We start from the raw sequence: 13,305 nt of genomic DNA on the forward strand, positions 1-13,305 counted from the left end.
TTTAACCTTAAAATCACTCTCAATTTTAAGTTTTTCCGATTTTATGGTGACAAAATGAGAAACAAAGCTAGATCTGAGTAGAAAGTAGAAGAATCTCTCAAATTTCCGGTGAAATTTGAGTCAAATCGGCAGAAATAACAAATTTCCGGTGAAATTTGTCTCTAAATCGGCAAAAGAAACTCGAATTCCGGTGAATTCGTCATCGTAGATCTCGATTCAGCTCCCTGATGCTCTGATACCACTTGTAGGTCCCTTTGACAGGATCTGATCGACTGGAACTTAGATGAATCGGATATGATCAATGCGCGGAATTCATTGAATCAAACTACAGATGTACGAAGACAAATTCAACTCTAAAATACTGTCTGATCTTCCTTTAATCGAATATGAAAGTACAAGGCTCCTTTGGAATCTCAGACCGACATGAGTTCGCCAGAGAGTCAAAATATCAAAAGTTACAAATGAACAGCTCGGCTAGCTATTTATAGGCACATCAGGATAGAGAGAGTGCTGGCCGATCGGCTGTCATGCTGTTCCATCGAACACCCTGTTCGATCGAGTTGCCTGTCCGATCGACTAGGCTAGCCGATCGGTTAGCATGTTCAAAAAAAGTCAGCACTTTATCATATATTCGCCAAATCCGGATCTACTATACTAACTATCATACATACATACATAACATGTTCACAGACATTACAAAACATGACTACATACTGACGGAAGCTACAGACGTTTACACTAACACAAACTGATATCTTGCAAAATATTTCAATCTTCAATCAAGATTTACAATGCTAAAATCTAACTAAAATCCATCTATCTTTCTACCCAAATACCCGTCACTATCATTGTAAGTCCCACATGGGTTGGTGGTGCTGATGATGAAGATGATGACTTGTCTGCAGATGAAAGGGTGGGTTTGTAGTTTGGGAACCTTGAAGAAGATGATTTATGTTGAGAGAGAGAGAGAGAGATGTCTGTTTGAGAGATGAGGTTGAAGATGACGATGATAAGGGGTTTTATTATAATTGAGTTATAATAAAGAGATAATAAATCTAAAATGACCAAAATACCCCTGAGGGTAAAGACAAAATAGCAGGTCATTAATGGGAAATCTGGTCAAATTTGAAATTTGGACTAAAATGATAATAAAATGCAAACCACAGAGACCCAGATGTAATAAGTTTGAGATTTGGACTAAAGCGGCAACACTGGCCAAACCACAGAGACCAAAATGGCAGTTTACTCTTTTTTTATTTCAATTGAAACCCATCTACAGCCTAAAAAGACCAATGTGAATGCTGTTACTTGATTGCTTTTACTTTTTGTTGCTTCATATATTCGAATGCCAATACCAATTGTCGGTTCACCTACCAACTTCAATTATTGCAGATTTGATACATTGAATCAATTTCAATTTCAATTTCAATTTTAATGGCATCTACTTCCTACTCTACTGTTATGGCTTCTTCTAGGGACAAAGCCTGCAGCTATGATGTGTTTCTAAGTTTTAGAGGCGAAGATACTCGACATTCTTTTACTGATCATCTGTACCATAAATTAATTCAAGCAGGGATTTGTACCTTTAGAGATAACGAAGAAATTAATAGAGGTGAAGAACTGAAACCTGAAATTGAGAAAGCAATCAAAGCATCTAAGGCTTCAATAGTTGTATTGTCAAAGAACTATGCAACTTCCACTTGGTGCCTTGATGAGCTTGTGCTCATCCTCCAGCAAAGGAGGGAGTGCCGTCATATTGTTCTACCTGTTTTTTATCACGTCAAGCCCACCGATGTCAGGAATCACAAGAAAAAGTTCGGCATCAAAGTCAAGAGTGCTTCAAGGTGGACAGATCACAACGTAAGTATGTGGAAGATGGCTCTTATGCAAGTTGCTCAGTTGACCGGCTTGGTGCTCACCGGGTAAAAATTGTGCCCACTATTCTTATTATCTTATTATTACACATTTGGGTAATGGTGTTCTCGGTTTAAAATAGATAAAACCAAGCCTGAAACCGAATTCCGGATTCGGTACAGTTACTGATTTGGTATTTGGTTCTCCAAATTCTCAATTCAGATGACTCTGATAACCCATATAACGCATTTTCGTAGAGGGGCACAACAACGATTAACTTAACCATGACTGATACATTAGGAACCGGTTTAGGATAGAAAAAAACAGTAGGTTAGAAACCATTTTGGAGATTTTCTAACAAGATCCGGTTAGTAATTGATTTTTTTCAACTAACGTAACCAGTTATTACCGTTGCGGAAAAAATTGCCGTTTTTTGGACCATTCTCGTGTGTGTTGGTTAAAACACTTCTCAAGATTTAAAAAAATAAAAATAAAAAAAACTTTATTGATCTTATTGTATATAGAGTTATCTAATTCTGTTTATATCTTATTTTTATTAAACCGATTACAAATATGGTTATTTCAGCAAACCGGTTTGGTTATTAACTTAATAGGTTATATAGGTTAGGTTTTAAGGCATGCTTGCATCTGTTATTGACCTATTCGGTTTCGGCCAAGTCAGCCAATAACAGCTTTGGTAAATAACCAATATAGAAAGGCCCAGACTCTTCGCACCTTTCTGCTGCTAATTTGCACACTTAGGGTTTTAATACGTTGTGTATAGAGTTATGTACAGCGTATAGGTTGCGTAGAATTTAGAGCCTACCTAGCAATCATAGGCACAGACAACTAGGGCTTATAAACGTTTATTTAGGGCTATATCAGCGTATATAACCCATCACAATTTTGTCTGGTTATTTTGGTGTATTTGTGGTATAAATTCTCACCCGGTTCCAATTCTAAATCGCTTACAATATATAACGGTTAATGTTATACCATTAATATCATATACCGCTATTTTTTTTTTGAAAAACGTATATACGATTCGAATATATTATATTGTTATGGTTTAAATTAAATTATTATACCACGTCTAGTGCAGTTCGAATGCTATAAACGTTTAAAAATCATATGGTTAATTATTTTTAAATACTCGTGTACGGTTCGAATATATTATACCGTTTGAATACTATACCGTTTAAACTAAAACCGATAAATATTTTGAAATATCATGATACGGTTTGAATATATTATACCGTTTAAACTAAAACCGATAAATATTTTGAAAATATCATGATACGGTTTGAATATATTATACCGTTTGAATACTATACCGTTTAAACTAAAACCGATAAATATTTTGAATACGGTTTGAATATATTATACGGTTTCAATACTATTCCGATTAAATTAAATTATTATGCCAAGTCTCGGTGCGGTTTGAATATTATACTGTTTCCGTTAATTTTACTAAATTACTCGGGTATGGTTCAAAACAACTTGACCCACTTAGGCATCCATTCTTTTAGGCTTAGAAAGACATCTTGCTCGATTATGACCACGTTGTCTACAAATTCCACAAAAGTTAGTCTTTTTCCCTTCTTTAATCTCCATTCCATTTCGTAGCCTTGTTTAACGAGGGAGACCCTTTTTATCTCGTTTAAGATTCGAATGGGAAGTAATTTTTGAACAAACGATGAGTGTGGCCAATATGCTTCCTGAGGAAGCGGGAAAAACTCGGCTGACCAAGTAGCACAATAATCTACGATTGAGTAACACTTATGAACATATTGCCAAGTGTTCAGTGAAAGTTTGGCACATACACTCAATACATGTGAACACGGATACTTATATATCTCCCACTTACCACATGTGCAAGTTTTTTCTTCCAAATTAACCACTTGAACATTTTCCCCCTTTTTAGTTATCACCTCAAATATTCCTTTCTGTCGGTTAAAAGTTCTTAAAGAATATGCAATGGCTTTTGACATTGAAGCTGCTTGTTTGGCCAAAACATGAGGTGTATAGGCATCTCCATTAGCTTGAGCATTAGATCCCATGGGTCATCTCATATCAAAATAGTGAACCAATCTATAAAATGTAAGTTGAACACATGTTGTAATTGGTAAGAAACGAGCACCTTTAAGCACACTATTAAAAATCCCTGACAAATTTGTAGTGAGCAACCCGTATCGCTTTCCATTATCATGTGAAAGTGTCCATTTCTCACATGCATGTCCCTCGAGCCATTTATGTGCAAGTGTCCATTTCTCAAATGCATGTCCATCATGCTCAAGTGTCCATTTCTCAAATGCATGTCCCTCGAGCCATTTACTTGCACAGAGGTGCCATTTGCAACCTTGCTCATGTAACTGACACCTTATACACCAAGTGGATGGTTTTGATTCAGCAACCTCAAAATGTTTATGTGTTTTGATACTATGCAGCTTGACAAATTTAGTAAATTCTTCCTTGTCATTGAAAAAGTCTTTTCCCAACTAATTAGTAAAATCAGTTTTACTCTGAGAGTATGTTAGCTTCTAGTTTTCATCAATATTCAAATTAGTTTCGTCTAAAGTGGTATAAGTTGAAGGTACTTTACCATTTGATGTTTCATCTCGAATTCCATCTTCTTGAAACCCGTCATCCATATCAATATCATCTCCAAATTATTCTTCTTCTTCTATCACATCATCATTGTTCACGATTGCAAATTGAGATATTTTAGTAAAATCCTCGTTTTGAATCAATTCTCTTATCGCGTTAACTTGCTGCATTCTCTCTCTCTCTCTCTCTCTCTCTCTATATATATATATATATATATATATATATATATATTTGACAGCTGTTAATAAGAGCTATGAGACATTATAAGAAACAAAAAGCAAATAATGAAAGTGAAAAAAAGACAACAGAAAGCATCTTTTGTCATGGAGATAAAACAAAAAAAGCAACCTAACACAAGTAAAAACCAATAGTAGAAAAAAACTAGATGAAGGGATTGAACAACTGAAGGGATTATTTTGTACGGATAAACAAAACAAAATGCCATCCTGATCAAAACCTAAGAGGAATCGTAGAAAAAAAACTAGATGAAGCAAACTAACACAATTCAAAACTAAAGTAAAGATTATTTTGTAGAGATAAATAAAACAAAAGCTATCCTGATGAAATCCTTGAATGCAAAACTGAATGGATCGAATCTAACTAGATGAACTGATGAAGTCGCCCTATTGAAATCTTATTGAAATAAGAATACTGAAACGTCGCGTGTGTTTTAACCTATTTTCTATTTACAAAATAAAGATTATTTTCTTTCACCTATTTTGGTAATTATTTTTCAAATCACCTATTTTAGTAAATAATTTTTCCACCTCTATCCATTTGGGAAAAAACTCCAAACTCGTTTTGGTGGGCCATGGCTCATCGTTTGTTGGCTACAAACCAAAAAATATCCAATTTAAATGAGTAACCAAAGAAAGATATGTAATACATTACTCCATGTGAACATCCATTTCAATTAAGTGTATTGAAGCAAATCTGATTTTCATCTAATTTAGAGTTGTGTTTCTAAGAGACTCAAGTTCAATTCCTGCTTCTCCCCCTTTGTTTTCAGTTGCACATGGTGATGATGAGAGACTAGGCGAGTAGACGGCGATCGCTAGTTCGATCCTTGAACTGAATGGGTTTTACCTCACCGCATTGTCGTGCCTTTGGGGGAGTGTTCACTTGCTTCTGCCCTAAGTGAGGGTTTTCCCCAGTTCGGAGACGGGTATATCCCGATGTGGTGAATTTCGCCAGTAGTCCATTTGAAGGATTCGTTAGCCGTTCAAAAAAATTTAGAGTTCGTATCTTTCTGATCACTTTTTTAGTTTAGAAGCTTTAATTATAATAACTATTAACTTATTACATATAAACCTAGAGTAAAGAAACACTAATAAAAAACAAACATGTTAGAGTATTATCAACCTATTTATTATATAGTTAATATACGATAAAGTCTGTCTAAAATGCAACCATCAAATCCCCACACTTATCTTTTTTCGTCCCGAAAAAATCACATGTAATGGAATCATAATCAGAATCAATGGCCTTCAATGTATGCAGTTATTTTATTAAGAAGTCTAGTCACACGTTAACTAAGATTGCAGGTATATGATCCACCTAAACCCAACCGTCGATTTCTAAGCCCTTATTCACAATTTATTTAAGTTCAAGTAATTTATAATTATCTATGGATCTCACACTCAAAAGACTACAACGCCACCTAAGCCCGTTACAAGTTTATAAGGTTAAAAAATATTAAATCTACCATCTTATATAAAAAAACTCTTATGTTAGTCCCATTAAATTTATGATGGATAGATGGACGATATTGCGAGCTTTGCATGCTTTTGGATACGTTCAGTTTAGCAGCCATACCCCACACGAGTCACCATCCCCATGGTTAATGCCATAAACTTCACATATTTTCTTATAACTCCACTTAGAGGGTATGTACCGCATGAGTTGCTGTCCCCGCAACAATACCATAGGTTTTGTTTCCCTTTTTTTTCAACATGTGCTCAAATGAATGGATGGAATTTTTTTTCAGGCGCCACAATGTTTCTAATTTGTTTTCACAAAAAGAAACATGTGTGTTAATTTAATCGGAAAAACTTATAAGCTTTTTATTTATAACGTACCTCTTATACTTTCCACAGTTTCAGCTTTATCACAACTTCTAAAACGATAACCCACGAGATTCCTAATTTAAGGTATATTGTATCGATTCTAAGAAACCTTTTAACTGGTTGGGTGTACCCACATATCCTAAGTTAGACGCATAATTGACCGTTCGTTATCTCATATATATATATATATATATATATATATATATATATATATATATATATATATATATATATAGTGTGATGTTCATTGGGGAACACTCTTAAAAATTTAACTTAACATGTTAAAAATTAATTTTTTAAACATCTTTTTCGACGCTTCTCCTTATATATACTTGTAGAAGCATTTTTAATAAAAAAAATCAAAAACTAAAAATATTAAAAAAAACGATTAAAAAAAGGCTAAAAAATTTTTTAGAAAAAATAATTTTTTTTATTCGACTAGCTTCTCCTCCTTTTTATAAAGAAAAGCGCTGAAAAATATAAAAAAAAATTATTTTTAACATGTTAAGTTAATTCTATAAGATATAACTATTTTTTAAACATTTTTTTATATTTTTAGTTTTTGATTTTTTTATTAAAAATGTTTCTACTTGTATTTATCAGAAAAAGCTCCGATTTTTTTAAACATGTTAAGTTAATTCTATAAGATATAACTGTTTGTTAACATGTTAAGTATAATTTTTAAAAGTGTTCCCCCGTTCTCCACTTTTTTAGTGTTCCCCAATGAACCCTCCACTATATATATATATATATATATATATATATATATATATAGGGTTGATATCATTCCAGTACTCAATATAGTTACAGAACTTGTAGAACTCATATGAACCCTTAGATCATTTGATCAATGGTTCAAAACAATATTGGCATTTGTGTAATTATTGACACTTTAAGAGTCATTTTAATACGTACAAAAGGGCTTTTTAGAAAAATAAGTTTTTTTTCCTAATTTATGTTGCATCTTTTCTCACTCATTAACCAACCTTTTTAATATCTTTCTCAAATCAATTAACATCTATTCATGATTTCTTCTGTTACCTTAAATATTATTCCCAAATTATAATAGTTTCTTTTGAATCATGATTGTTTTGTAAACGTTAATTAATTTTGTGTTTTCATTTACTACATACTAGTTTAGTTTCCCATGTGATACACGGGTATAACAAATAATACTTATATAAAGTTTAAAGCTATAATTAAATAAGATAACATATTAATGTAAATAAGTGAGAAATCTCTACAATATATTAGAATTCACAAAACATATAAAAAGTTCATGAATATCTAAATATCTTCTTACATACAACATTGACTATTTTATTTGTAATATTGTCGTCTCTATAAGCATATTGTCGGTAGTACAAACTGCAAGATAATAAAAATGGTTATAGTGTTACACAAAAATGAGTTATTTCATTATAACGGTCATCACCTACATAAGAATTAGCCATTTTTATAGGTTTGTTATTTCATGTGTGTTTTATATTTTAATAAAGTAAATCGTGGATAATAAAAAACTTGCATTACAACTAATGTGAAATATTTCCTTTTAAATATTTTTTTCTTATAATATTTATCCTGGATAAAACATAAATATGTAAATAATTTAAATACATGTAAACTAAAAAAAATATTTTTTCATTCGCATGAATGGTGAATAGGAATCAAGCTAACAAATCATCTATATTTGGATTAAATTCATATGTTTAAACTATTATTTCCAGTTTTTTCTATATATTCGTAACATAAAATTATTTTTTATCGTTTTCATTTGGATTTGAAAAATAATATTTAGATTAGATTAGATTAAATTCATATGTTTAAACTATTATTTTCCATTTTTGCTATTTATTCGTAACATAAATTATTTTTTAATTCATATAAGATAAGTATGAAATTGAGGTTAATAATTTAAATTAAATAATAATTATCAACAATTAAGTAATATTAGATGGTCTAGAATAATGACAAGTGTCTTTTTATTAGTTTATTTTATTATATAGTAAGATATGTGTAGACCGGTTTTAACTCCGAAACGATTGCGAAACGAACGTATAACGTGCGGAATCCGTACACGAATGGGACCTAACACACGTGATGTAATATAAACGTGATTCTATATAAGATTTGATAACGTCAAGCACCTTGAATCACAATGACAACACTTTCTCTCTCTAGATCTAGAGCTTCCTAACCACAAATGAGCAAAAGTCTTTTAATCTATGACATAATCTTCTATTTATAGTCCAAGGCATTTAATGAGATTTCTCATTATTACAATTATGCCACCTTGCCTTTTTGTGTAGCTACCACCAATATAATGACTCGTTTTCTTCTGTTTCTCGCTACTAGTCAATCTCGTAGCGTCTTGTCTTTCTCTCTTTGAGTCTTCTTAAAGTTTTAACACTTTATCATCAACGTAGACTCTATTTTGTTTTAACAGAATCCCCGTGGATCTGTCTTCAGCTTCAGCTTCAGCTTCTCCTTTCTGTAAACTCTTTTCTTCATCAGGCTCCCGCTTTCGTCAAGCTTCTGTGCTTTGGGATCGACACCTTGCTTTTCGTATACAAGCTCTTCTAGGATAGTTTCCTGGCTTCTTGAATCCACGCTTCCTTTTGCGTTGAGCTCATCTTCAGACTCCCCCTTAGACTCAGCTTTCGGGATCGTAGTCTGGTATAACATCTGCAACACTCAGACATTTATAAGTAACAATGTTTTCATATTATCAATCAAATTCTCTAATCCACTCTCCCTATCAACAAACTAAATGATTTAGCAGCATTAAAGAATCCAAAATCCTCACAGTTAATCTTCCAAGTCCAAACTAATGACCTTGGAGATATCACAAACTGTTTTTGAAATTTTTGATTTTAATTCATGTATCAAATTAATGAACTTGTTTTATTTTCAGAAACACAATCAGCTTACTTAGATTTTGAAACTCAGCAACTCAGACATCGGTTTATCGAAAATAAAGCAGAAATCAAAATCTTTTTGTATTTTCTGAAAATATAAAGCAGTAAAGAAATATATAGAAACATATTTACAGACAATATTTTTGTTTGAGTATGCGTTAGATGACAGTTTTTGACAAGTCACAAGTACCGTTGAGCTTAATTACACATTAAGATTGAAACAATTCACTTAGATTCTCGATATACTGATCCACTTAAATTTTAGTATATCCACTTAAATTTTCATACAAATTTCAACTGATTCAGGATACGAATTAGATGTTTTAAGAACTTAAACTCATTCATGTGTCCCAGCTCTTGAATATACTCCCGTATCCAGAGTCTCAATATTCAGTCTTACAGGTGATTATACTACAATGATATCTGTACATAAATTAGGAAATGCGAGAACTGAGGGATCTCAGGTCGATACTTCCGTATGCGCAGAGAGATATCAGTTTCGACTTTTCGGTATGTCCCCTTTAGAGGATCTTTTAGCTACAACAGCAATGATTATCAATTTTATTGTATAATCAGCTGAGGGCTTATGCTATGTTTCAAGCATTTGAAAAAAATATGATCCAAGGACTAGGTCAGAATTTCCATTCAGCAGAAGTCCCGGAATAATACCCCAGACATCATTGAGTATAAAAACCTAATATATCAGAATACGAGACCTTTCAAACGAGATTTCAGGGCTTACCTATATATCCAAGTAGCGTTCTCCACGAAATAAGTAAGTGTTTGAATTTAGGTTTATATCCCGAAAAGTTTACTAAATGTATCAAAACCTATCGACATATCATCAGTGAGACTGTTTAACACTATTTAAACATTACAATTCTTTAGCATACTGTAACTGTCTACCAATGTACTATCATTTCCTCTTTTTACACAACAACTCAAATTTTTGAATTTTATCATGTTTTTGTATTTTTCAAATTTTCTAATGTTTTTGAATTTTCTAACAATACTTCTCCCCCTAAATTGCAAAACCATTAAAGGAAATTTGACAAACCGATACTCATAGCTTTGTCTCGCCATCCATTTTCAGCTAACTATGCACTGAAATTTATTAAAAGCAGTAATTACCCCATGATTTACAACACATTGATTTTTACAGTTTGAAAACCGTTTTTCAACCTGATGAATGTAATCATGTTTGTTCAGCCATGAGGGTTTCGGCGTATTCAATCAACACATATTTTTCAAATTTTTAGGGTTTTAAAAATATTGTTTATTTATGTACGAAAAAACAAATAAACTCCCTGTTTCAACCAACACAGGGTCCAGCAGCCTCTGCTTCCTCTTCATGTGCCAGGCTGCTCCAACTTCCACTTTTACAATCTTCAGAATTGTTGACCACCTGTACATTCAACTAATTGAATTACTTGAACAATTTAGCCCAGGTCTGTTGGACCTTAGGCATTCAACACAATAATTTTCATTCAATGCTGGAAATTCATTGTCATTTTTCACAAAAACTTTCTCAATTTTAACTTCAACTTTCTCATCTTTTACCAAATCAACATGTTTCTTAACACTCCATGTTTGACCTTTTGGTGTTCCTCGTTTGTAAAAATGTGAATCTTTTTTAGCACTTTGATTTTGAACAACAACTTTTAGTTTCAAAGACTGTTGGGGTTTTGTCATATCAACTGAAGTTTTCCAGCTCTGTGTTGTTCTGAATCTGGGTGTGTGAGAATTCCAGGTCTGTCTTGAATCGAACCTGTTTGGATTTGATTTCCAATTTTGATTTGAAGCAAACTTGTTTGTGTTATACCTCCAAGTTTGTTTCGAATCAAATTTGGTTGACCTTTGTCTCACAGTCTCAAATTTTTGTTTCTTAGCATCAATCTAATTTTGATCAACTTCCACAAGTTTTAGATTTGGACACTTGCGTGCAAGATGTCCTTTTTGATCACATTTGAAACATGTTCTCATGGACACATCTTTGACCTGTGGTTGTTGCTTTTTCTTTTTAGCATAGAACTCATCATTAGACTTTCTCATTTTGAGTTCTTTTTCTTCAGCTAAACTGTTTCCCTGAACAAAACTCATCTTTGCCTGATAATTTGGCGTTTCATTTTTGTTTCGATTCTGTTTCTTCTTATAACCCAACCCATCCTTCATGTTTTTCTTTTTCAAACCAGGTTTGTTATACAAACCTTTATGACTCTTACCGACAAACTTTGAAATCTCAGACTTCTCAATCTCAACCATTTTGAAAACTTTGTCAACTTTTTCTGAAATCACATTCTGAATCGGGAATACAACATCTAAGAACAATTTCTCTGATCCAATCATGGTATAAACCAATCCCTTTGAATCATCATTCAAATTTTTCTAGGATTTTGTATTTTTCAGATATCCATCATGAAGATTTCCTTCATCTTCATCCTGTGATTCAGATTTACCTGTATCAACCGACTCTTCTTTCAACACACTTTGAACGACTTTACCTACCACCTCTGAATCATGAGAATCATCAGATTTGAAATAAGTTATCTCAATGTTGTCTGCAATTGGTCTACCACGTTGAAAGCTTTTTCGACCTTTTCCTCATCTTAAAATGCAAACTTTTCCGGTGGTGGAACTTGATGAAACTCTGAGCCAATGCCTTTCTTGTTTTGCTCAGACTCACCATCTCCCGGTTTTATATTGAAAATTCGTTCAAGCACATATGACGACACGTGGTAACTTTTTAACTTGTTGTTATCCTGTTCTAAATCAGCAATCTGTCGCTTTAACTTAGTAACATCCTCAATATAGGAATTAACAACATCTTGTTTTATAGCATACATTCGTTTAAGCTCTTTAGTTGTTTCAAAAAGATAATTCATTCTTGATTGAGCATATTTCATTTCATCTTTCACTTTCTCATATGACTCTTTCATAATATGATATGCTAATTTTATAGAGTCATATTCCTTTTTCATTTCTTGACAAGCAATTTCTTTTTGAGAACACTCTTCTGTCAATTTAGAAACATTTTCTTTCAAAACTTGATTTTCTTTTTCTATCTTTTTACATTTTTCGGAAAGTTTTTCATCATTTTCTTTAAAAACTTTTTTTCTTAACATTTCTTTGCATTTTTCTTTGAAAATGTTTTCGATTTTTGTGAATTCAAGATCTCTTGTTTTGAATTGCTCATCTTTTTCAGTACAAGCTTTGCACGGTTCCATGCATTTCTTGCACTGATCAATCAGTTTTAAGTTTTCAGAATCAAAATTTACCTCAGTGATTGGCACCTCGGTGTTTTCAGCATATTATGTCTGCTTCTGATCAGCATCATCTTGTTTCTCTTCAATACTGACTTCCTAACCAGCATTACCAGCTTCTGACATCACATCCTTCTTTTCTTCTTCTTTTACCTCTTCTTCAATCTGCTGTTCTACAGAAACACCTTCTTTCACAACTTCTACTTCAACAACCTTTTCAGCAACCTTCTTCAAATTATCCACCATCTCTTCAACATTTTTCTTCATTCTTTCCTCATCCCTTTTTCTCAACATGACAGCATAGCATATCTGATATCTTTTTCATACTGTTTAACGTATGCATCATCTTTCATCACCCTTTTGTAGTATTCGGCTCTCAACGGGACAACAAGAAGAACATCATCAAAAATTATGTCTTTCTTTGGAACAACCGGTTCACCTTCTCTGTTGTAGTAACACTCTCTCTTCTTATCCCATCTTCTGTTGCTGGCAGCACTTTTATACTCTTCCTGCATGTCATCCATTCTGTTGTAGACCACATTTCTTTCTCTGTAAGTCTTCTCACTCAAGATCTCTTCTCGAGTTCTCTCTTTAATCTCA

At 32.8% G+C, this 13,305-nt stretch overlaps 2 protein-coding genes across 2 annotated transcripts in view; both read left to right on the forward strand.

The window, feature by feature from the left end:
- Positions 1-1,412: 1,412 nt before the first annotated feature.
- LOC110875552 (toll/interleukin-1 receptor-like protein) lies at positions 1,413-1,974 on the forward strand. Its single transcript, XM_022123748.2, has one exon. The coding sequence runs from the start codon at positions 1,435-1,437 to the stop codon at positions 1,924-1,926; it is 492 nt and encodes a 163-aa protein (XP_021979440.1). The 5' UTR covers positions 1,413-1,434; the 3' UTR covers positions 1,927-1,974.
- LOC110875549 overlaps positions 1,809-13,305 on the forward strand; it is a 47,688-nt gene continuing 36,191 nt past the window's right edge. Inside the window, exon 1 of the mRNA XM_035976896.1 lies at positions 1,809-1,922. The gene's annotated coding sequence lies outside the window, so the exon portion shown is untranslated. The remainder of the gene's footprint in view (positions 1,923-13,305) is intronic.

This window comes from Helianthus annuus, chromosome 9 (genome assembly GCF_002127325.2).
Source record: "Helianthus annuus cultivar XRQ/B chromosome 9, HanXRQr2.0-SUNRISE, whole genome shotgun sequence".
NCBI classification, from domain to species: Eukaryota; Viridiplantae; Streptophyta; class Magnoliopsida; order Asterales; family Asteraceae; genus Helianthus; species Helianthus annuus.

Bases quoted from the DNA above. Each gene is read 5' to 3' on its own strand.
- LOC110875552 (XM_022123748.2), top strand. From the start codon at position 1,435: ATGGCATCTACTTCCTACTCTACTGTTATGGCTTCTTCTAGGGACAAA.